General features: G+C 46.4%; 1 protein-coding gene across 3 annotated transcripts; it reads left to right on the forward strand.

The window, feature by feature from the left end:
• BCKDK (branched chain keto acid dehydrogenase kinase) lies at positions 1 to 24,965 on the forward strand. Of its 3 annotated transcripts, none has more exons than XM_081883656.1 (13): positions 1 to 131; positions 7,845 to 7,911; positions 11,280 to 11,495; positions 13,234 to 13,302; positions 14,305 to 14,415; positions 15,733 to 15,780; positions 16,644 to 16,763; positions 18,327 to 18,425; positions 18,860 to 18,933; positions 21,354 to 21,482; positions 22,394 to 22,483; positions 22,736 to 22,897; positions 23,895 to 24,965. In XM_081883656.1, exons 3-13 carry the CDS (start codon positions 11,298 to 11,300, stop codon positions 24,037 to 24,039), a joined length of 1,245 nt encoding a protein of 414 aa, XP_081739782.1. In that variant the 5' UTR covers positions 1 to 131; positions 7,845 to 7,911; positions 11,280 to 11,297; the 3' UTR covers positions 24,040 to 24,965. The 3 variants fall into 3 exon arrangements, with proteins under 3 accessions (XP_081739782.1, XP_081739784.1, XP_081739783.1); XM_081883658.1 differs by lacking the exon at positions 1 to 131 and adding an exon at positions 343 to 427; XM_081883657.1 differs by lacking the exon at positions 1 to 131 and adding an exon at positions 4,157 to 4,340.
• The last annotated feature ends 547 nt before the right edge of the window (positions 24,966 to 25,512 follow it).

Below are 25,512 nucleotides of genomic sequence, written 5' to 3' on the forward strand. Positions count from 1 at the left end.
TTCCTCCGTCAGAGACTGCCTTGTCGTCAGTCCCCTTCCCCGCACCCAGCCACCCACCCCTAACGAGAAAGAGACAGCTGGTTCAGTCCGGTCCCCAAGTGCGGGAGCTGCTGCGGTGTTTGGAATTGGCGGTAAGGGATCCTCTGCGGAAAGTACCATTGTGAACGCTGCCGGGGGGGCGGGGCGGAGGCTCGTGCGTTACAGTCTCTACCCCGAGGGTGGAGAACAGGATGCAAAACTGCTGGGTTTCTAGCAAGGAAGAAGCGGGTTAGGAGGGAGACGACTGGGAGGGAGCCGCGATTGTCATTGGGTTCCCTTCTCAGCATAGGGAGGAGCCTGGTGGGCTCGTAAATGGAGGTGGCGTTGGGGAGCCAGGATTCCTTGGATCTCCGGAAGGGAAGACAGCAGGAGGTTTTAGAGGAGACAGGTGGGGTTGGGGATCCCGGGTCCTCTTCAGTCAGGAAGGTAGAGCGTGCTTCTTTGATTATGGGGCGGGCCAGATTAGAGCAGGGGATGATGAGCGTTTAAACTCCCATAATCTATGGGGAGGACCCCTGGGTAGATCTTTGGGTTAACGACTCCTGGTCCCCCAGTGTGTCTGATCCCCTGGAGTGGGTGGGAAATTTATGGGGCCAAAGTGCCAGGATTCTTTTCCTGTGATCCATTCACCTCCGGTGCCCTCCGGTATTTATTTTTTTACACCCCTGTTTCTCCCGTTCCCTGGTTTTCTTATCCCAAACCCCATGCTGCAGCAACCACCACTGTTACTGCGAGCATTCAGATTGTAAGCTCATTGGGGCACTTTGTTGCTGCTGATGATTGGCTTGCTCCATAAAGCACCATGCTCGGTGGTGGTGCTATAAACAGTTCCCCTAATGACAGGGATCTAGGATCTACGTTGGATTGGAGCCTAGAGAATTGAAGTCAATGACTCCCAACCCTGAGTCCAGTAGGTTAAAGCAAGGGGACTCCAGGGAGAAAAGTCTGCAGCTGCTGGCATGGGCTGGCTCTGTTCCTTCGTTCTTTGCCATTGAAACCAAGACCTAGGGCATTGCGATAGGCTGAGGCTGGCATCCAAGACGTTCTGTGTCGCTCCTTTCCCCTTAGCCTGCTGCGACCTGGGAATGTAAACACTGGACTTGGCAAGGGAGGGATAATTGTTCTAAAACTCTTGGCACGAGGCAGCAGTTCCTACAAATGAATGCTCAAAAAAGGTATAAAAATGAGGTGCGGTGGAAAGTCAATATTCAGGAAGGATCTACCCCCTGCGTCACTTTTCTTCGCAAAGGCAGAGAACTTCTCTTTCTCTTTAGCTTATGTTCTATAACGTACCATGTTCCATGTTCCCATGGTATAAAATGTTATGCTGAGAGATAAATCTAGATAATATATAAAGAGCTTAGAGCACCTAAGTACTTCAGATCCATTTGGAGAGTCTGGTAGTTTGAGCGAGTATGTTTCTAAAACAAAGACATTTTGTTAGATGCCTCAAATGCCTCCTTTTTCTGACAGAAAGGCGGGAGATAAATATTTTGAATGAACAAGGAAGGAGTCTGGTGCATTGCTTTAAAGTTGTTAGGATTGGCAGTCAAACTAGTTGAAGAGTTTTAATTCAGTGAGTTTTCAATCTGTGTCTTGGAGAACTCTGGGGTTTACTTATCTGGGATTCCTCAGTGAGACAGTTGGTAAAGAGAAGATGAGGTCACTGCAGCAGTGGACAATTTTTTTAAAGTAAAATCAAAGTACAGTATGCAAAAGCAAAAAAACTGCTGGGTGACTGTATGGTCTTGCAATTTGAAAAGAGTCAAAGATAGAGTAATACAAAAAGGATTAGAACTACCCAAATAATGTAGAAATTTATTTATGCATGCAACTATAGTTGCAAGAATGTTATTTGCCAAAAGTGGAAGGATGAAGAGGTCCTGACAAAATAAGATTGGATACAGAAACTATGGAGTATGCAGAAATGGCAAAACTTACTGGAAGAATAAGAAATCAAGACAACAAACTTTTAAAAAAGGAATGGAAGTGGCTTATTGAGTATTTACAAACAAACTGTAAACAGAACAAGACTCTGGCAGGATTATTGTAAAAACCTGCAGTTTTAAATATATATGTGAGATATATATGAGAATAGACAATTAAAGGAATAAGTTAAGGCAATTTGGAGTATGCAGGCAAGGACGAAAATAAACGTAAGGAACCACAGAAAGAGGGGGAAGGGAGTCAAAACTGAAAATGTTGAAACTTGGTTAAATAATTGTAATGTATATAAATGAAAATTATAATTTATTTATTTTTTAAAAAGAGACGGTTGGTAAAGACACATGGATTTCCCTGAAAGACACTTTGCCTAGGACAGCCGGCCTAAAATGTGCAGCCACATGACAATTCTGGGCATGCTCTCAACTCCTGAGGGACAGCAATGAGGCCTAACAGGCCTGGCATTTGTGTTTCAGAATGTTGTCCCCTCTGGAATCCTCCACAGTACATGGAGGTCCTATAGCAGACATACAGAAGTTCTTTGACAGACAAGTGGAAATAAGTCCCTAGGAAACAGAAGCTTTGAAAGCCACTGATAGATGCCTTAGTTTTCAAGAAAGGTCTAACGGATCTGGGGCCAAATCCCCCCTCCCCCGCTGAGTCTTGGAGAGATAGTATATCTTGGTCTCAGTTTAGGGCAGTTAGAATAATAGAGCTGCGAAGATGAAAGACAGATTGGTTTTAAAACATTCTGCGTAAGTGAAAGTAATCACTAGTTAAATGACTAGCGTGTAAATAGCTCACCTTAATCTGTTAGTAAAGAGTAGCCTGTTAACCTTTTCTTTTAAATAACTGGCTGGTGTAGCAAGGTGGCCAGAAGCAGATTTTGAAAATCAGGAGTAGCTCCTCAGCTGAAGGTGCCCTATGTAGGGGACTTCATGGAAGTTGGGGTAGGGGGTGGAAATGAAATCAGATCCAAGCCCATCTAACTTGGTGCTTTTGCAGTGAGAAGTTCATAAAGGGTGAGAGCCATGCAGGTATCCGAAATGTACTCTGAACACAGTATTCAAAATTCATGATCCTTTTATAATGTTCATCATGCTAATTGTCATTTATATGCCACCTTTTTCTGCATAATGCTTGGGAAATCTATATTGGTATTCCTCACAACTGGTTGGTGAAGTAGACTAGAATTATTATTGGATAGACTGAGATGGGCTGGTTTAGGCTTCTTGTTTAAACAGAGATTTAAACCAGTAATTCAGAGCTAGCACCCTCAGTGCCCCCACACTGTGACTTCAGTAACAAGCATTTAGTGACAATTAGCGACAGCTTTAGTTGTCAATATAATGCTTCCAGAAAAGTCTCTTTAAGACTCTTACTAGGTAGCGTTAGTTGCCTTCCTGGACTTCTTGTTGGTAGACGAATAATAAATCTGAATATTAGGATACAGTATTGCATATTGCCTGAACACTTGAAAACAGTCAAAACAAAAAAAATTCTTCAAGTAGCACCTTAAAGACCAACTAAGTTAGTTCTTGGTATGAGCTTTCGTGTGCATGCAGGGGTATCTGAAGGTATCTGAAGAAGTGTGCATGCACACGAAAGCTCATACCAAGAACTAACTTGGTTGGTCTTTAAGGTGCTACTTGAAGGAATTTTTTTTGTTTTGACTATGGCAGACCAACACGGCTACCTATCTGTAACTTGAAAACAGGTTTTTTTTTTGGGGGGGGGGGACCTGGTGTCCAGCTCTCCTCTGTTCCAGGGAGCGCTAGCGGCCATGGAGTTGTTCCATTATTTGGACAGCCCACGGTGACAAGTTAATTCAAAGTGAAACGTCGAGAGGGAGGCAGCTTCCTTTATAACGCGCGCGCGCTTCCTCCCCCCCCCCGCTTTCTTTTCCGAGCAAAATCTCGACTGTTGATTGGCTACCCAGTTTGTAGACAGACTTGGCGGTATGCATGCATGCATGCGTGCGTGCATGAGCGCGGCGCGTGGTGAGATCCGCGCGTCGTGATCTCTGGGCGTTCTTGAAGTTGTCTGCGCGTTCCAGAACCTGCAAGATCTCTGACATCTCTCTTGTTTGCGCGGCGCTGCTCCGTTTCCTCCCCCCCCCCCGCCTCTGCAGCTTTCAGCTGCTTGGGGTGAAATGAGGTCGGAGCCGGAGGGCGGGGCCAGCCGGGCTGCTGTGCGCGTGTACACTTGGCCCGGATTAAAAGAGGGCAGCGGCTGCTTCTTCTCCTCCTCTTCCTTTTGCTCCTCCTCGTCTTCTCCTCCTCCTTTGTGGCGTTGCATCGCCCGTGGGATCCGGGGAGCGCCATATGGAAAAGGACCCCGATCTGCTTGAGCAGGAGGTGGGTGCTTGTGTTCCGGAGACCCGCCCCCCCCGTGCTCCTTCCTCCCCTCCCCCGGGAATGCGTCCAGGCTTATGCTTCCTGGAGCCCGCAAGGCCTCCTCGCCCGGCTTCCCGGAGCTGGAAATGGAACCCAGGTGTCCCGGGGCTCCCGACCCCTCTTGTTTGAAGCCCCAGAGAACCCAGGAGTCCTGGCATCTTGTGGCCCAATTCCTTGGGTCGCTGCTTCCAAGAAATGGAACCCAGGTGTCCCGGGGCTCCTGGCCCCTCTTGTTTGAAGCCCCAGAGAACTCAGGAGTCCTGGCATCTTGTGGCCCAATTCCTTGGGTCGCTGCTTCCAAGAAATGGAACCCAGGTGTCCCGGGGCTCCTGGCCCCTCTTGTTTGAAGCCCCAGAGAACTCAGGAGTCCTGGCATCTTGTGGCCCGATTCTTGGGCCGCTGCTTCCAAGAAATGGAACCCAGGTGTCCCGGGGCTCCCGACCCCTCTTGTTTGAAGCCCCAGAGAACCCAGGAGTCCTGGCATCTTGTGGCCCAATTCCTTGGGTCGCTGCTTCCAAGAAATGGAACCCAGGTGTCCCGGGGCTCCTGGCCCCTCTTGTTTGAAGCCCCAGAGAACTCAGGAGTCCTGGCATCTTGTGGCCCGATTCTTGGGCCGCTGCTTCCAAGAAATGGAACCCAGGTGTCCCGGGGCTCCCGACCCCTCTTGTTTGAAGCCCCAGAGAACCCAGGAGTCCTGGCATCTTGTGGCCCAATTCCTTGGGCCGCTGTTTCCAAGCCGGCTTATGCAGCCTTCTCTCTCTCTTTCTGCCAACCCTTTCCCCTCCCTTTTTGCCACCAGCAAAAACAGCCCTTTATCCACCTGGCTCAAAGCTGCTTGCACTGTCTGCCAGCGGTTTTCAAACAGGGGAGCTGCCCCCAGCTCTTGTCTGGAGATGCTGGGGATTTGAACCTGTGGCCTTGGAAAAAGTGGATGCCACAACACCTCCCCTCTGCGGTATTTCCATCGCAGGCTGCATGTGGTCCTTGGTTACCCCACACCCCCGCCTTTCTGTTGTTTTCCCTGCAAATAAAAATTGCCTGAGCATTAAAGGGTATCAGGCAGAAGAGGAGGCTGCAACCCTGTCATGCTAGCTTTCTATGTGCAGGGAGTTTGTTTGTATGGAGGAGCCCCCCCCCCCCCACTCACTTGAAGGCTCAGATCCAGGTTGAGGGAATCTGAGAGATCAGCCTAGGTTGGGGCAGGGCTGTTCAGCAATGTTGCCTTCTCCCCTGCTCACCTTCCAACCTTGTTTTCCTGCTTGATTTTATGTACTGTATTATATATTATTCATCACCCCACCCCAGTTTGATGGAAGTGCAACTCCACAACCATTTGTCTCCATTTCATTTCTGCTTTTTTCCTGGCATATTTCTCAAGAGCAATAAATCATACTGGCATGGCCTGCGCTAAATGGGCACAGAAGTCATTTTTTTATGGTAGCTCATGAAGGTGTATCTAGTGGTCGGAGCAGGGAGAACTAATGCGGTGTTAGTGTGGTGTAATGGTTAGAGTGTTGGACTAGGTTAGGGCCTGGGAGACCAGGGTTCAAGTCCCCACTCAGCTGTGAAACTCACTAGGGTGACCTTGGGCCAGTTGCAGTCTGTCAGCCTGACCCACCTCAGAGGGTTGTTGTGAGGATAAAATGGGGAGGGGAAGAAGCATGTTTGGTTCCTTGAACTGATTGGAGGAAATGCAGGCTTGAAATGTAGTAGCAAATAATGTCTGGATGCCTGGGTAGCACAGGCTAGTGGTTACACAGTGAGGGAGCTGGAAGCGAAAACTCAGAGCTTCCCTGAGGAAGTAGAGAGTGAGGCCCAGAGAGGCTTGCCTGACACCTTCTCTGTAGTCATTTTTTTCCTTTTAAATCTGTGGCCTTAAAAGAATATTTACATTTTTTTAGCCACCACTTGTATATTTGTACTTGTGCCGAGAACTAGTTTCAGGTCCCTCTATGCCGATACATTTTTATATGGAGTGTTATTGCTGTTTTATGGCTTGTGTTTAAAAACATGTTTACGTTTGTTGAGTGACTAAATAACAGAGTTACTGAGAAGCTGATTTAAATATCGTAAGTATATTCCCTTCAGTCTCTGTCAACCTCGTGCAATCCTGCTGCTTTGGACTACAACTCCCATCAGCCCCAGCCAGTGCTGATGGGAGTTGTAGTCCAAAACAGTCAGAGAGCACCAGGTTGGCAAAGGATGAAGGAAGTAAATAAATCCAGAAGAAGGATGCCATGGATCCCTTGCTTCTGCCATCTTACACTTACTCTTTCCAGGTCTTGGTCAGCCGTGTAGCTTCTCCGGTGACAATCCTGATATCACACAAAAAATGTAGGCAGTTTTGTTGGTCCATTAGTAGGAAAATTAAATCAGAAGTTAAAATCAGGTATTATACTTGCTGACTACCACGTTAGACCTAAAAAAAGGAAGGACCAGCTAAAATGTCACAAAGCAGTGAGCAAGTTTTCTAGATGTTTCTTTCAGGATAGATGCTAATTGGAACCCCAGAGTCTGTTAAGTCCTGAGGTGAAGTGCAGGGGGAACTGTGCAGATCTGATGAGATGAGCCTCTGCTAGGTGCTAATGAATTTGCTGATGAGGATTGGTGTTTGCCACCGGTTTCCTGGGTCTGTTCTATGGGTTGTTATTGTATGGCTTCTGCTGCAGTATATTGTTCATGTTTATGCTATGCTTAAAATTTTCCAAGTTGCTTAGAGATTGCTTTGTAGCAAGTAACTAATCAATTAAGTTAAGAATAGCCAAAAGAACAGATTTCAGGTTGCATCAAAGAAACCATAATGGCTGTTCCTCTCCCACCCCATTATTATTATTATTATTATTATTATTATTATTATTATTATTATTATTATTATTATTATTATTATTTATTATTAAATACAACGTATTTCAGCTGCTTGGTTCTACCTCCATCACTAGTCAGATTAATTCTGCTCCTGGGGACCTGTGTAGAGAGAAATGTGTTTAGATTGGCAAAGCTGGAGGTTAATTTGCAGTGGTGCACTAGGTCAGGCATAGGGAGTTTAGGCATCTCTTATCAGACGCCTCTTCACATGCACACCCCTTTCCCTAAGGCACACTCCTTACCAACCCCACTGCAAGTGTGTGTACATGAGAGTTTTGTCTGGTCGAATTGTAGCATATGGTAGAAAGGCATTCATTGCTCCTCCACCCACTTTTCCACCTGGAATGCAGTAGTGGTTCACAATGGAATTGGACCGAAATAACTCTCCATTCCCACTGTAGGCCTTTGCAAGGTCTCGTTTTTATGGTTATCACTGTGGTTGGTTCTCGCCAGGATCAACTACCAGAAGCAATCCTGTGTATTAAAAAACCCCATGTGAATCAGTTTGCTATCCCAACAGTAAACGGCTCAAAAGCTTCTCTTCTGCAATCCACTGTCTTTATGATAACTGGATCTCTCCGCTTCTTCTATCCCTCCCAGATGGAAACGGAGCTATCTGCCCCTGTAGAACAAGGAAGCTGGCATAAGATAACCAAGTTTACTTGAGGTAAGTAGGGTCTGTGTGGGATCTCCTCCAGCATTTCTTTGGTGTTTTAATGGAATATTATTTCCTGTTTCTAAGAAGCTAACGTTTAAGCCTTGAGTTTAAAAAAACAAGCTGTGAACCCAGGGATATTGGACTCTGTGGCGTTAAGTGAACAGGGGGAGGGCAGAGAAATATGCCTGTCTGTCACCCTGGGAGAGACGGTGCTGATTCAGTGTTTGGATGACGACAGGCAGGCTGTGGCAGACATGGCATTTGTGGCATGCTTGGAGCACGTGGCCTCATAACTGGAAGGCTTCTCAGAATGTTCCGGCATTCCATGTGGCTCTTAGCTGTCAGATGATTGGACGAAAGGGAAAACCGCCTCTTGGCGAGAGAAAGACGATCCTCTTCTTGCACACTTCCGCATTTGAAATCCATCTGGACTTGTCGGAGCTGGGAGGACACTGTGTGTGGGTGGGTGTGTGGGTGGGTGTCTAGATTCAGGTAGATACCCGTGTTGGTCTGACACAGTATATGTATATATATATATAGAGAGAGAGAGAGAGAGTTGTCCAGTAGCACCTAGCGACCAACTAAGTTTGTTCTTGGTATAAACGTTTGTGCATGCACACTTCTTCAGATATCTCTGTCTGTCCTAACAACCTCCCCACCTATTTTCCTGCCCTTATCTTGAAAGATTGCGGGGGGGGGGGGACACACATTAGATTTTTAAAATGAGCTAGAATCCTCTTTTGGTGGCTTCACACACTTTGCGTTCACCCCCTCAGCAACATGCATATGCGAATGGAAGCTGTCAAAAGTTAGAGTTGGCCTTCCAGATGTTGCTGAACTACAGAGGCATGGCTGATGGGAGTTGTAGTTTATCAACAGCTTTAGGGAGGTTCCCCCACACGTCTCCTAGTGCCTCCTAGAGAGCCAGTGTGGTGTAGTGGTTAGGAGTGGTAGTCTCGTAATCTGGGGAACCGGGTTCACGTCTCCGCTCCTTCACATGCAGCTGCTGGGTGACCTTGGGCCAGTCACACTTCTCTGAAGTCTCTCAGCCTCACTCACCTCACAGAGTGTTTGTTGTGGGGGAGGAAGGGAAAGGAGAATGTTAGCCGCTTTGAGACTCCTTAGGGTAGTGATAAAGCGGGATGCTGTTTTCAGTGCAGCCAAGTTAAGTCCAGCCAGTCAAGTGTTTGGTAATGAAGCCAAATTGTGGACTAGGCCTGTGCCTTCCACCCGTTGGGCATGCATGAGAGATAACAGTGCCCAGATCTGGGGGAAGCAGAAATGTCCCTGTAACTTGTAATCTTAGAATAAGTTTACCAGACATCCCCGTTTCCCAGGGACAGTCCCCGGATTTATAAATCAGTCCCCTCACAAAATCCACTGAATTCGACTGAAGCTGAAAAGTGTCCCCGGATTCATTGAAAAAAAATCTGGTAACCTTATCTTAGGAGTAAGTATTATTGCTAACATGAGGGAAGGGTGGTGTGTGGATCCGTATCATTCAAGGAGCAAACTAATATTGGTACTGGCGGTATGAACCTAGGCTTCGTATGCCCTTGGCTATCGGGCTGCCTTAACTTCCTACCCTGTTTATTATATACACTATGACTTTCTTCTCTAACTGCCTCACTGTGGTAACCATACGTACAGCACATATTTCTTGTTTGCTTCTTACCCTCCTGCAGCACCCCAGAAGCTGCTCATAATCTAGTGCCCTTGACTGGAAAGTTGGGTCCACATTTTTAGGGTTTCAGAAGAGCATGGGGCAAATTTGCTGTGCCTCTGTTCACTTTGGTGGGGTGTTTTCAGGGCAGCTTCCCAGTGGATGAAGTCCAATGAGTCAGATTTATGCCGACTCATTTATAGATCTTTCTGACTTATGCCTGCTTATTTATAGATCTTTCTTTCTGTTCCTCTTTGCTGCACTGGATGGCAGCCAAAATTTGCTATGCGAAGCAGACTCTTGGCTGCCTCTATGGTCATAAGGAGAGCCTACGGGATCAGGCCAATGGCCTATCTAGACAGGCATCCTGTTCTCACAATGGCGGCTAAAACCATTCTCACAAGAGCATTATTCCCTCTTGTGGGTTCCAGCCACTGGTATTCAGAAACATGCTGCATCCGACTATGGAGTACAGTCGTACCTTGGTTGTCGAATGCCCTGGAACTCGGACATTTTGGCTCCCAAACAATCAGAACCCGGAAGTGACTGTTCCCAGTTTCCAAACGTTCTTTTGGAAGCCGAATGTCTGACGGGGCTTCCGATTGGCTGCAGGAGCTTCCTGCAGCCAATCAGAAGCCGCGATCTGGAAGTCGAACAGACTTCCGGAACAGATTCCATTCGACTTCCAAGGTACGACTGTATAGCCAACATGGCTAGTAGCTAAACATTTCAGGAAATAGAAGCCATCAGGGTGTGGTGAGTGGGAGATGCCATAGGAATCTGAGAATTGCATCTCTGGGCAATTCAATTCCCAGAGATGGAAAGAAGATAAAGTCCCTACCAGAGAAGAATGGCAGATTTAAGTTGATGGATTATGCCGAAATGGCTAAAATGACTGGAATAATCAGAAATCAGAAAGACCAAAATTTAAATAAGGAATGGGAGAAATTTATATCTTAAAAACCATTGTAAACAGCTAAAATTGTTAGTAGGATTGGAATAACACTTGTAGTTCAATGGTGAATTCTTGGACGTAATGGAGATGTAAAAGATTTGGATTATCATAAAAGATGGAGGAGGAAATGATAGGACCCACAAAGGGGAGGAGGGAAGTCCAGGAGGTTCTTTGGAATCTTGTTTTTATGTTGTATGTTGGATATGTGATTGTAAAACTTCAATCTGAAAAACCAAATAAATATTATTTTTTAAAAAGTAATCTGAGAATTGACCTGGATCAGATCAGTGCACTATTGAACTTAACAATTCTAACCTCAGCCAGATGACTCGAAGTTCACAACTGGAGTGGAAATGCATTCGGAGACTTTCTGTCTCTGTGTCTGCCCCCCCCCTCTTTTGCACAGAGTAAAGCTGTATTCAAACGTGTGTGTACACAGACATACTGGAGAGGGGGAGAGATTGCAAGGTACACAACAGCCAAGGTACAACAGCTGGCAGGCCACAGGTTCCCCATCCCTGGCCTCGCGGGTGATCTATTTTAGTATGTTTTATCTGTATTTAGTAAATGAAGCTTAAAAACCAAACAAGCCAGGAAATTGCCGAGGTTGCCTCATACTGCATTAGACATTTGGCATCTGTTCACCGTTACTAATGAACTTGCAAAGCGGGTGGGGGAACTGCTGAAAAATAAAACGCTGGAAAAGTTTTCTGCCTCGCTAATCCCCTTGTACTGCCTTGTCTGTCTTTCCGCCTCCAGGTTCCTACGGAAGAGAGAATGATGTGGAAGACATTGCTGATGCTGGAGCTGGGGGGAGCAGGGGGCCGGGCTCCCTGTGCTCTCCCCTCCTTCCCCTCGGTCCTGCGGTACCGGTCCTCTTCAGCCATTGACCAGCACCACGAACTGGCCCGCGAGCGATCCAAGACCGTTACCTCCTTCTACAACCAGTCGGCCATTGACATCGCAGCCGAGAAGGTGAGCGCAAACATGGCCGCTGAACATGCTGTGCGCACAGCAGAGGTGGCCGATGCTCCCGTTTCCTCAACCGCCATCTCTCTTGAGGGCAGGTTTTGCCTCGCCTTCCTGAAACTGTAGGCTGGGAGCCAGGAGCGTGTCTAGGCTTTTCCAGGCTTGTGCTCCTTGGCGGCAGAAGTTCTCCTCAAGAAAGGAGTGTTATATGAAGGACAGGTCTGAGCAGGTGGATTGCATTCCTTTGGTGCTGGTTTCTGGCCTAGTGGAAAAACAGATGGCCTTCAGCAGCCTGAGAAGACTGTTGGTTTTGGCATGGCCAGTGCTGTTTTAGTGCTCACGGGGCAAGATGAGACGTGAGGGATGGGTGTGTGCGTGTAGCAGAGAGTTCTCTGTGTTCATTTTCCCCCTCTGAAATCCCTCCAGCTATTGTTTTGAGCAGTATGATCCCTCAGCCTTTGGTCCCTGTTTTGCTAATCGCTACTGTTTAATGACTTCCCCTAACAACTTGGCAAGGGCTCTGGAGAGGCAGTCCACAGTATGGGCTTTGGGGAGAAGAGAGGCCTAATCTTTTCCCGGCCGTCTGGAGCCTGCCCTGGGGAGAATGCTGGTTAATTAAATAAACTACCTGCCTGCCATTATACAGAGGCCTGGCAGGAGAAGTTCCTGATATGTCTCCTCGCAGGAACACATCGCCTGCTTAGGTTTAGACAAACTTCTTTACGAAGTTACTTGCATAAGACTACAGTTTTAGGTGTGTGGTGGGGAAAGAAGTGTCCTCACACATCTGGAGGAACCACTTGCCAGTGTTAATTTCCTTCCTTCCCCCCACCTTGGGCTTCCATGCTTTTCTGCCAGGCAGAAATGCAACGGGTGCAGCTTTCCCCCCTCGTTGCAGCTCTGCACTGGCAGAGTGCTGCACTTATACATCCTTGCAGCTCCTGAAAGTTGCATGTGCAGTGCCAGAGATGGGAACCACCGTTTGCTCGATAACAAAGCAGTTTCTGTTAATAAGAAAACCAGTTCCACATATTTGCTTATGAAGCAGGTCCTTTTTATTTTACTCCTGGCTGCCATGGTAATGGTGGCAGTGAGCCGTACAGGGAACTGAAGCCTAGTGACTTTAGACCCAAATATCTGAAAGGCTCCATTTGTTCTTGTCTGATTGTATCGCTGGAACAGCTGCCCTGGGATCATGTGGTGAAGAGCTGGTAAGAAATTTTAGAAAAGAATGAATGAATACTGGGAATCCTGCTCCCCAGTGATAAACAGTGTTTATGGTTGGTCTACGAGGGCGAGAGGGAATTATAGAAGATTGGAAGGTTAGCCATTGCAACCAGAGTCAGTTGTTTTTCTCAGCAGGAAGTAAGATGGGTCCAATTTCTAGTGCTCTCTGTTCAAGTGAGAGTGTATGGGATATGTGGGGAACATCTGGTCTTCCACATATTGCTGAACTATGGCTTCCATCATCCCGTTGGCTTCCTGGGCCTGATGGGAGTTGTAGTTCAGCAACATCTGGAGGGCCAAAAGTTGCCCATCTCTGGTGTGTGGAGAGGGCGTCCTTAAGAAGCCATGAGCTTGGTGGGGGGGAACTGCCCTTCGTACCACAGAAGAGGAAGGCATTAAGTAATGATAGAAGGTATTTTTGTGGCTGGCAATGCTCAATGCTGGCGCTGTTCTGCCTGGCCTCACGGGAGCGCCCTGGAGCCTTTTTGAACACTTGTTTCCTCTTCTCTCTTCCCAGCCCTCTGTGAGGTTGACACCAACCACCATGTTGTATTCTGGACGGTCCCAAGATGGGAGCCACCTGCTGGTAGGTGTGAGATTAACGTCTGTCCTCAAATCATCAGAGCTGCAGGTTGAATTTGGGACTCCTGGATACCAGCCCCATTCTTTCCCTTCACTACTCTTAATTGCTTAGGCCTTAGCACTGCATCATCCCCTTCTCAGTTTCAACTCTAGACTCACTTTCTATGGGCAGGATGTTAGTTCTGTAGTGGACATAACAAGGAATCCCACTATGCCCATTGGCAGAGGAATCCCTGTTTCCCCATTTCTTCTCTGGGGATGGGAGGCTTCTTTCTAGGTCTGCTTTGCGTTCGTTTTTTGCTTCAGCCCAAGCAACTAGGAAGCCCACAATATCTCCAGAGCCAGTTTTGGCTCAGAGCAGGATCTCTACCCCCACTTCTCCAGGAGATGGAAACCTGTAGCTGCAGCAACACCATAACTCAGTAGCTGTTGTCTCCCTGAATGTCTTTAGGGGGAAAACTGGCTTGTAAGCTCTGCACACTCATTTTTGAGGATTGAGGGTTCCTTCATTGTAGACTTAATTGGGCCCAAACCACCTGAAGCTGCTCAGCTAATATAATGCTGCCTGGAATGAAGACCACCATGTGAAACAGTCTCTTTGAACCTGCCTGGCTGCACATAACCACATTGGTCAATTTGTGGCACTCTGGTGGCCTATAAGAGCCCAAAAGACCAGGGCCGGCCCTATCCTTAGGCAGAGTGAGATGGAACATAAATACGGTACATAGGAACCTGTCTTATACCAAGACAGGCCATTGGCCCATATAGCTTAGTATTGTATTCTCTGCACTGATTGGCAGCAGCTCTGCAGGGTTTCAGGCAAGGCTCCCTCCCAGCCCTACTTGGAGATGCCAGAGATTGAGTCTGACATCTTCTGCACGCAAAGCAAAGCCGCCTTACCCATCATTCTAATACAGTCTGTATTGCAGGGCATGGGAGAGAACCCAGCTCCTCTCCTCCTCCTGGAAACTTCAACCCACTAACGTGTCCTTGTGCTCTGTTACAGAAAAGCGCCCGCTACCTGCACCACGAACTCCCCGTCCGCATTGCTCATCGCATCAAAGGCTTTCGGAGTCTTCCCTTCATTATTGGGTGCAACCCCACCATCCTTCATGTGGTAGGTGCCTGGCAGGAAAGCGCCTGAAACAGCCTCTGCCACAGCTGGCTGGGGCTGGAGGGAGTCCGAAACATCTGGAGGGCACCAGGTTGGCAGGGGCTGACCGAAAGAGATGGCAATAATAATAATAATAATAATAATAATAATAATAATAATAATAATTATTATTATTATTAATAAATAATAATTTATTTATACCCCGACCATCTGGCTGAGTTCCCCCAGCTAATCTGGGTGGCTCCCAATCGAGTGTTAAAAACAATACAGCGTTAAATATTAAAAACTTCCCTAAACAGGGCTGCCTTCAGATGTCTTTTAAAGATAAGATAGCTGCTTATTTCCTTCACATCTGAAGGGAGGGCGTTCCACAGGACGGGCGCCACTACCAAGAAGTAGTGATAACTGAGGGATAGTTTCGAAACCTCAGAATCTTAGAATCTCAGATTTGGCAGGGACCCCGAGGGTCATCCAATCCAACTCCTTGCAGTGCAGGAATCTCAACTGAAGCATCCAGGATAGAGGACCTCTGCTTGAAAACCTCCAAGGGACGGAGAGTCCACAACCTCCTGAGGGAGGCTGTTCCACTATTGAACAGCTCTTACCGTCAGAAAGTTCTTCCCGATGTTTAGTCAGAATCTCCTTTCTTGTAACTTGAAACATTTGGTTCAGGTTCCAGCCTCTGGAGCAGGAGGAAACAAGCTTGCTCCATGTGACAGGCCTTGAGATACCAGGGCAGCTGGCATTCAAATAATAGAAAATAAATGTGCATAATTGTGACCAGTTTTATCCTTTTACCGCAGCATGCATCTTAGTTCTCCGCCTTTGAATTAATTGTTCACCAAGGTGGTTTAAAACAAATGGCAATAATGCAGAAGAGAATAAACATATATTCCACACAGATGACCCAGCAGCTTTGAGGCCTTTCTGCAGTGGGTGGAGCCAAATGGAGCTTCCTTTCACCTCATCAGTCTTAGGGCACCTAGCAAAAGAGCATAAGAACTGCTTGGCTGGTTCAGTCCAAGGGCCCATCTTTGCCTATGAAAAGCCTGCAGGCATACTTCCTCCACAGTGGAGATATGAATAGCCTTTCCCTTCATGGATTTGTCTAATCTTGCTTTCGAAGCCACTCAGTGCCCCATATAAAGGCAAGATATCACACCCCACCCTGGAGTATGGGCTCCTAGCACCTCTGGCTTTTAACCTTTTTAGATCCCACACCCTTCTCAGAAGCTAGCAGGGGGATTCAGGGCCTTGATGTCAAACCTGTTTTGTAGGCTGTGCCTCTCTCCTTGAGTCGCTTCTGTCCTCTTCTTTCAGCACGAGCTTTACATCCGAGCGTTCCAGAAACTGAGCGAATTTCCCCCGGTAAGCATGTGCTTCGTCTTTGAATGCAGAAGTTGCTAAATGTGTCCTGAGTCCTATTGAGTTGGCCACATTTAATAGAATAGCAGCGTGAATGGCAACCAGAGCATACAAGGAAGTTGACCTTCTTGTTTTCCCAAATATATTTTACTGGTTTTGCACAATAAAGGCAATGGTAACAAACAAACTTTAAAAGGCCTCGTGTATGTCATTTCTAAAAACAAAGGGGCACAGTATTGCTTTCAACTCAGGAAGCTCCTGTTTTTATTTATTCGTCAAAATGGCCTGCAGTATTGTGTCAAGGTGCTATTACGGAAGGGATGGGAAATCTCAGGCCCAGAGACCAATGTGGCCCTCCATGTCTCTCTATGTGGCCCTCTGCATTCTCCATAAGCTTGGTGGCCCTGTCCTTGAATGGTCATAATGCCTTTCACTTGCCTTGGTTAGAGAGATATACACATAGGAACCTTCAGCTGTTGTGTGGCTGGTCTGCCAGCTACTAGAGTCTAATTCAGGCATCCCCAAACTCAGCCCTCTAGACGTTTTTTGGGACTACAATTCCCATCATCCCTAACCACTGGTCCTGTTAGCTAGGAATGATGGGAGTTGTAGTCCCAAAACATCTGGAGGGCTGAGTTTGGGGGTGCCTGGTCTAATCACCCACCACTGGCAGCTATTTGCAGAAGGTTACCAAGTCCTAAGGCTGAAAAAGGGTTCCCCATCCCTGCTCTGTAGGGTGATAAATATGGGGCTGCTGGTTCTGGCATGAGTGGAATGAAATGGCTGACTCCTGCCTGCTTCTGCTCACCTCCCTCCCCAAGTTCCATCTCTTTTTAATGCGCACTCTGCCTCTTCTCTGCTTACAGATCAAGGACCAAGAGTCGGAGGCCCAGTATTGCAAACTGGTCCGGCAGCTCCTAGACGACCACAAGGACGTGGTGACGTTGCTGGCCGAGGGCTTACGGGAATGTCGGAAGCACATACAGGTACCACTTTCCTAGTCCATTTGGGTCAACCTGTCTGCCGCTCAAGATCCCCAAAACATGCTTGGGAGGAAGAAAGACTTGGAAAAGTAGGGTTGGTGGGTTTGGGCAGGGCAATGCTTCTGGGAGAAGGGTGGGCTTCGAAGAGGAGAGTGCAGACTCCTGAGATGTTTACCCAGGCCTTCTGTAGATCCTCAGCCCAACCTGGTCCTTGTCACTTCAGCACCTTCCAGGGTGGATAAAAATCAATGATATATATATTTTTTTAAATCAAGATCAGTGGTTTTTTAAAAAAATCAGATTTTTATTATTTAAATTGGATTTTTTAAAATAAAATGCTTTTGGAGGAAAAATCTTTCTAAAGATAGTTTTCTATTTAAGTTACATTATAGTCCAAAGGGTATTCATCAGGAAATAAGGATTTGTGTTAAGTTTTACATGTATACTAAAACTCAGTCTAAGGTGTGTGTTTTTTAAAAAAACTGTTTAACCACATCAGTTAACAAACATGGATACATATGCTATAATGTTATTGTTTTAGTTAAATAAATTGTTAAGGAAATGATTATTTCTCTCCTTCCAATGAAGTACAGCAGAAAAGTTGTCCAAATATAAACAGTTAACTTATTAAACCTCACAATAATTTCATAATTATCTGTCTATGTATTTCTAATAGTATAACCAAATCAGTATTTTTTGATATAACTGTGAAAACATCTCTGAAAATATTTTCTTCCAAAAATGAAACCTTCATCTGGTTGTAAATATTCAGACTATACCAGCAAGAATAAGTCTTTTTGTAAAAAAAAGAATAAAAAATAAATCAAGTCTTACTGACTAGTGATTTACCGTGGTACCTTGCAAGACGAATGCCTCGCAAGATGAAAAACGCGCAAGACGAAAGGGTTTTTCGTTTTTTGAGTTGCTTCACAAGACGATTTTCCCTATGGGCTTGCTTCGCAAGACGAAAATGTCTTGCGATTTGTTTCCTTTTTCTTAAAGCCGTTAATACCCAGGGAATCCGCGCTCCGCAAAACGAAAAAATCGCAAGACGAAACAACTCGCAGAACGAATTAATTTCGTCTTGCGAGGCACCACTGTAAATTGATTTAATGTAAATCAAATCCACCCTGCCCCTTCAGTGTCATCCTTCAAACTGCAGTTGATTTGCACTAAGCAGAGGATGTGGTAAGAGGTTAGACATGTGACACACACGCACACACCCGTGTGTCCCCTTCACATGTTCCCTTCCCTCAGACTTCTTCCTGGATGGGTTTCAAACAGTGGTGTCCAAACTTTTTTCAGAGAGGGCCAGATTTGATGAAGTGAAGGACCGTGAGGGCCAACCAAAGGGCCAACCGAAGTTGTTCATCATTTTTTTAGGGTTGAAGTTGTTGAGGTTTTTTTTAGGATTTTACCCCAGGAAATAAACTGCCACAGGAGCCGGATTAAACCAACTGGTGGGCCAGATTAGGCCCCCGAAACAGACTTTGGACATTCCTGCATGGGGCAACCGCTTGTGAGGGCTGCTCTACACATGGTGAGCCTTTCCTGTTCCCTTCTCAGGATGAGAAGCTGATCCGTTCTTTCCTGGACAAGACCCTCACCTCTCGCCTGGGCATCCGGATGTTGGCCATTCATCATCTTTCCTTGCATGAAGACAAGGTACAACTTTTCTTCTTACTTGAACAGGACATAGATTTTGTGACCAGAGAGGGAGAGACCCAGAATTGATACTTAACATTTGGTGCCCTCTGCATTTCCCGTGCATGTGAACGTATGTAGCTGCCTTAAAGCAACCCATACATAACACTGGCTTGCCTAATGCCGTTTTTGCTCCTATAACCCGCAACAGCTCTTCGGGGACTTGGGTAAGAGATTTTTCCCCTGGCCCTGTTTTCTAAGAAATCTTTTGAGTAACTAGAGATGCCACAGATTGTACTGGAGGCTTTCTGCTTTCAAAACATGAAGGAAAATCATTAAGTGGTCTGCCCTCGTCTGTTTTCCAGTGGTCCATGCAGGAAAAGTTTAGAAACCGTTATTCTAGGTCTTGATCCTACATTGAAATGTCATCCTCTCCTTCTCTCATCTTCCTGCAGCCAGACTTTGTTGGGATCATCTGCACTCGCTTGTCTCCAAAGAAAATAATTGAGAAATGGGTAGATTTTGCCAGGTACTCAGTTCTGTTGATTATTTCTTTTCTTTTTTTAATTTCTGTTTATTAAATTTTTTACACAAATCATACAATCATCTACAAATCACAGCAGAACATACAATAAGGGATCAAAAAAGAAAGGAAAAAGGAAAAAGAAAGAAAGAAAGCAGAAAAAAGACAGAAAAAGAAAGAAAAAAGAAAGAAAAAAAAACAAAAAAAGATAATATGTTTTATTATCTGTTGATTATTTCTAATCATCCTGTTATCATACTGGCTATGTGTGTACAGCAGTCTATGGCTCCCTCTCATGGTCATATTCTGTGGCTCCATCTTCCTCATTCTGCTGCATTTCTTTCTGATGGTTTAACTTTTTTTCATTGCTTTTTTTTTTAATGAAAGCCAATTAATTGTGGCAATAATGCAATGTAATAATCTTTTTAAAAAAATAATACGGGTTTTCTGTTTTTAATATGATTTTTATTAAATTCTCTGTTTTACAATTTCAGATAAATATTTTACACACTTAAGAGATCAATGACTTCCCTTCTCTTTCCATTGTCATTTTGAATATCTTACATCCCTGCATATTTTACAAAAACTATACCAATCGGTTTTCCATTATTGCATCCATCAAAACTTATTTACGCTGTCGAATTTATCTTAATGCTGCCAGCATTTTCAGCTGTACAGAATTATTTTCCATATATTCAATATAAGCTTTCCAACCTTCTTTAAACGTATGTTGTTGTTCTTCTCTTATTCTATATGTTAAGCCTGCAAGCTGTGCATATTCTGTCAACTTACGTTGCTAATCTTCTTTGGTTGGGACCTTGCTCATTTTCCATTTTTGGGCTAACAAAACATGGGCCGCTGTTGTTGCATACATAAATAACCTTATTTTTTAATATTGGTTTTAAAAGTTACTTGAAATGTAAAATATGTAAATGAAATACCAATAGTCAGCTGTTAGGATTGCTAAGCAGGAAGCTTTGCTGTAGTTGCAAGCAAACATAAGTGGTAAAGCTCAGCATCCCACGTCAGTTGCCCTGATCCCTAAGGCCTTGTGCCTTTCCCCTCCTGCGTAATAATCTGAATATAAGATGGGACTCACCGGGATGGAGGCCAAACAGATACAGTAAGAGAGCTGGGCCCTGGAAGCTCTCCAGGGTCATTTGTGAGTGCCAAGTTATGCTCACGTAGAGCATAGCCCTAAGGGCTTATCCCCTACCCTTCTTGAGTGTTGAGGTCTGCAGAGGGGGCCCCTCAGCAGTTCTGCCACCCTCAAAAGTTCTTGGGTGGGAGGGGGCTGTGGCCCTGGGGGGAGGGTTTTTGGGGTACAACTCCCTCCCCGCAGAGGTGGGTCTCCAGCATCTTCATTGTACAGCATTTGCCGTATGACAAATCTTAACCATATGACCATCTTAACCCTGATCTTTGAAACTGAGGGTATTATTGTTTCTTAGGACCCACTTTTTTGGTTTAAATTATAATGCTTGGATCCATTTGGGAACAGTTCACTTGTTTTTATAACTGTAATGGATTTGTCGTTTCTATAACTCTATATTACTGTATTTTTCGCACCATGGGGCGCACCGGACCATAGGGCGCACCCAGTTTTTTGGGGGGGAAATAAAGGGGGGGAAATTATTTCCCCCCCAGGTGCGGGGCTGGGGCGGGGGAAGCTAGAGCTTCCCCCGACCCCAGCCCTCAAACAGGCAGCTCTCCGCAAGCAGCGGGAGCGCTCCTGCTGCTTGCGGAGAGGTCCGCGAAGCCTGGACACGCTGAGCTCAGCGCGCCCAGGCTTCGGCATGCAGGCACCTCTCCGCAAGCAGCGGGAACGCTCCCGCTGCTTGCGGAGAGGTCCACGAAGCCTGGACGCGCTGAGCTCAGCGCGCCCAGGCTTCGGCATGCAGGCACCTCTCCGCAAGCAGCGGGAGCCCAGCGCTGGGCTCCCACTGCTTGCGGAGAGGTGTGCGAAGCCTGGAGAGCATGAGGGGTTGGTGCGCACCGACCCCTCTCACTCTCCAGGCTTCAGCGAAAGCCTGCATTCGCACCATAGGACGCACACACATTTCCCCTTCATTTTTGGAGGGGAAAAAGTGCGTCCTATGGTGCGAAAAATACGGTATATTGTTGTGACCTTCTGGGGAGGGACAGGTAGGAAATCCCATTGAATCAGCCTTCCTCAACCTGTGGGTCCCCAGATGTTGTTGAACTACAACTCCCATCACCCCTAGCTAGCAAGGCCAGAGCTCAGGGATGATGGGAGTTGTAGTCCAACAACATCTGGGGACCCACAGGTTGAGAACCGCTGCATTAAATAAACGCATGTAGGGCACAGGAATGGGGATAGAGACTGTGTTTGGTGCCTGCTTTCTCCCAGGGAAGCCACCAGCAGTGGAGCCTGCACTTAATCCTGCTTCCGTATTTCCTCGCAGGCGCCTCTGTGAGCACAAGTACGGCAATGCGCCTCGGGTGCGGATCAATGGCCACGTGGCTGCCCGCTTTCCTTTCATCCCGATGCCTCTTGACTACATCCTTCCAGAGCTGCTCAAGAATGCCATGAGGTGCGCTATTTATCCTCCTCTTTGTAGCCCAGGATGAGACGCAGGCTAGAATCTGCAAGGGAAATGGCTTTTTGGGCCTTCCACTGCCCTGAGATCTTTTGATAAGGTGGCATGTGAATATGAATAATGAAATATTAAAGCCCATAGCACTGATTCACTCCCTTTTCTATAGGGCCAATCTGGTGCAAAGCCCTTCCAGTCTCAAAAGTTGCTTATTTCATTTTGAAAGGAATAGATGAACCTTACTCAAGCCTAGTGTTCTCCACATGTTGTTGGACTACAACTCCCATCAGTCCTGGCTAGTGAGTCAGGGATGATGGGAGCTGTAGCCTGAAGGGCACTGGGTTGGGTTGGAATACATAAACACAGAGGGGTGAAACTATTGGCTTCAACCTTTGGTCCCTGGATGTTGCTGGACTACAACTCCCATGATCCCCGACCCAAAGTTGACAAATGCTGGCTTTAAAAAGTGACCATTTAGTGGGGTGGGAGAGCTGGAAACAATACCAAGATATTTCACATCTGGCAACCCTTTGGTTTCAGATAGTACATGGGTAGATGAGTCTAAAAAGCCCAGGACACAAATTTTCACAGCCCTATAGCAACTATGATGACTCATTTACCAGAAGTAATGTATTTGGCTTTAATTCTGGAAGCAGACACTCGATTCTGACCAACGTTCCTGACTCTAACTGGGTGAAGGAATTTGCAGAGGGGAGAGGGGCCTGCAGAAGTTATGGAAGGCAGGATTTGGTGTGCTGATTGGAAGTATTCTACCAAATCTTTGGCAACAAGGATAGGTTTGCAAGACTTTGTGAATGGAGGAGAGCTTCATCCCAAGTGGGAAAGGGTGTCGGGGTCCTGCTTAGGTAGGATGCAGACTTACTCCCTTGCCATTCCCTTCCTTTCAGAGCCACGATGGAGTCTCACTTGGATACCCCTTATAACGTGCCAGACATCATCATCACCATTGCCAACAATGACATTGACCTGATCATACGGTATGGTTTGCCAGGGAAGCCTCTCCCCTTTCCTAGAGGTTTTAGGCCACCACCCATTTCCGCCATCTTGGTGGGAACTTGGCAACAGCAGCCAAATACCAGGGACCCTTGAAAATCTGTGGGGGTCCTCCCATTGAGATGATCTTCCTCTTGATGGGGAGGGACGGGCGTTGGCAGGTGAAAAGGGACTAAAGCATCTTGAGAACCTTAATGTGTGGCTCCTTAACGCCACACTCCTCTTTCTCCCGGCAGGATTTCAGACCGAGGCGCCGGAATTCCTCATGACCACGTTGAGAAGGTGACAGATTACCACTTCACCACAGCAGAAGCGAGCGCCCAGGACCCCCGCATGAACACCCTCTTTGGGAACATGGTGGAAATGGGGAACAGCGCCCAGTCGGGACCCATGCATGGGTAAGAACAAAGGAGGGGGGGAACAGAAGGGGCAAATGGGATTTCCAGCAGCTGCTGCACGAAGGGTGTTTCCTTAGGGATGAAAGAATGATACATATCTAGGAATACATCTAGGTATCTAGAAATACATATCTAGGAATACATATCTAGGTATCTGAAGAAGTGTGCATGCACACGAAAGCTCATACCAAGAACTAACTTAGTTGGTCTTTAAGGTGCTACTGGAAGGAATTTTTTTTGTTTTGACATATCTAGGAAGAAAACACCAGTCAATCTGCAGACATTATGAGTACTAAAAATAGAAACTGAAGAGGAACCTAAAGCACTTTCTGCTTTGGGTTCCTTTGGGTGGAAGGATGGAACAGAAATGTAGTAAATAGATAAATACTTGTGGCACTAATTGGACCAGGTTTTCTTTCAAACATCTTTCCACCTTGGGGGCTGGAGAACCTGGGGGCTTCCAAGGTGATACTGGGCTCTAACTCACATCAGGCATGGTCAAGCATGGCCAATAGAAAAGGATGATGGGATTTGTAGTCTAGGAACATCTGGGAGGCCATGGGTTCCCCATCGTTGGCCTAGAAGCTTGCCATTTGAAGGAGGGGGGAAAAAGAGGAACAATAATGAAATTCTCAAAATGCAAAATTTAGTGTTTTTTACACGTAGTGCAGCAGCAGATCACGCAGGGCCCTGGCAAAAAAAGATGTATTATTAAAAACGCAATTGTCACAAGATATTCTGGCCTTTTTGTAGCTTTCCTCAAGCGGCAGCTCTCCCTGAAATGTCTCCCCCTTTCAAAAAATCATGTGGCGAAAGCATTCTGTGGAATGAAAGCTACATAGACGAAGACTGAACTACCATATAAATGTGTTGCAGAGTGTTCCTTCCAGACCCACCCACCCCCAGTCAACTGAAGCTTGCTCTCCCTTCAAAATTGGCTGTGGAACTAAGGACTCCTCTGTCTGTCTGTCTGTCTGTCTGTCCTGTCTCTCTCTAGGTTTGGATTTGGACTACCGACGTCCCGTGCTTATGCCGAGTATCTGGGTGGCTCCCTGACCCTCCAGTCTATGCAGGGGATTGGCACCGATGTGTACCTGCGCCTCAAGCACATTGATGGCAAAGAGGAGAGCTTCCGCATCTAAAGATCCCCTCTCTCTCGTGTGGGCTGAACCTTCCTTGGCTGCAGGAGAAAGTTTCAGCACATGATACCAGACCTGATTTCCCATGGATCTGCTTGTTCTCCTATGGATTCCTACGAATGTGCTATGCTATCCTACTGAAGCTGAGAAAATAGTTGAGGTAGTTTCCTTCTTCCTGTCCAATTGCTGATGGGACGTCATCCACTTACTGCTGGTTATTCCAGTCCTTTGGGGATGGGTGGGTTAACCACAGATCTCTCGAATCCAGATTTACTGGGACAGCCTGTGGACATCGTTCTTCCTCCCCCCTTTGAGAACTTCTAAAGCCGTCATACAACTGTTGTACACAGCCAGCTCATCCAGGCTCTTGTGCGGCCTAATTTTTCTCTGTTTCTTTTCGTGGATACAAAGATTGGGTGAGCCGGAAGCTTTTACTGTCGCATGTACTGATTCTCGTTTGGCCCTCTCGGGCCGTTCTCGAACTCACAGGAAAGACTTTCCTTCCAGCGCCCGGCACCAAAAGAAAATCCCCCTTCCTTCTGCCGGGGGAGGAGTTTCTATTGCACACTCTTTGGGGGAACCAAAAGCAAGACAGCAGTCTTCCGCCAGGGAAGGATTTCTCCGTTGCACAAGCACCAAAAACACCCCCTTCGCCTTGAGAGGAAAAGACTTTCACAACACCAAGTTGGCACCTTTGCTGCAAATGGTGTGCGATTCCAGAATGTTCTTCCCCTTCGCTGCACAATGATGTATTATTTCCGTCCTCCCTCTCTCCACTCGATCTTTCCGTTACCATCAACTTTTTTTAAAAAAAGGAAAAAAATCAGGCATCAGGACGAAGGGTTTCCCTCTGCCCTCATCACTGTGTTAGAGGGATTTTTATTTTATTTTTTGCTGTGATACTCCAATAAAAAAGTGCAAATTCCCAAGTCTAGCGAACACTCTGTAATCTCCATGGTCCGGCCTGTTTGCCTTGTTAATAAAGTAGGACTGAATATCCATCAAATCTTGTATTTAACAGTGGTGGGAGAAATAACGCTGCAGACAGAGGATACGAAGGCAACGTATTCCTTTGAATAAACATGACCAGGGATAGCCAACTACTTCCAGGACATAGAGAAGCAGAACAATTAGTTTCATAGCTGGAAGAGAGAAAGCTAAATTTCTGTGTATGGGCAAAGGCAGGATTTTTGTTGGGGGGGGGGGGAGAACCTCAGTTATTTATGTATTTTTATTGATTTAGGGGGACAGCTGCTCCCTCTTGGCTACGCCCATGCCTCTCTCTTTTTTTCCCCAGCCCAGTCCAAGCTGAGAGCCTATTCTGCTCCACTAACTGATGACATCCCAGCTGGGGAGGGAGGGGGACAGGCCTGCTTGCTTAGTTCAACCCTCTGGAAGTATCTTTAGTCAAGCGAAGAGATATTTAACAGACTTGGCTACGGCTATTAACAAGGAGGCTGGTGCGGCCACTTTTAG

The sequence above is a fragment of the Podarcis melisellensis genome (assembly GCF_964234715.1).
Source record: "Podarcis melisellensis genome assembly, chromosome: 13".
NCBI classification, from domain to species: domain Eukaryota; kingdom Metazoa; phylum Chordata; class Lepidosauria; order Squamata; family Lacertidae; genus Podarcis; species Podarcis melisellensis.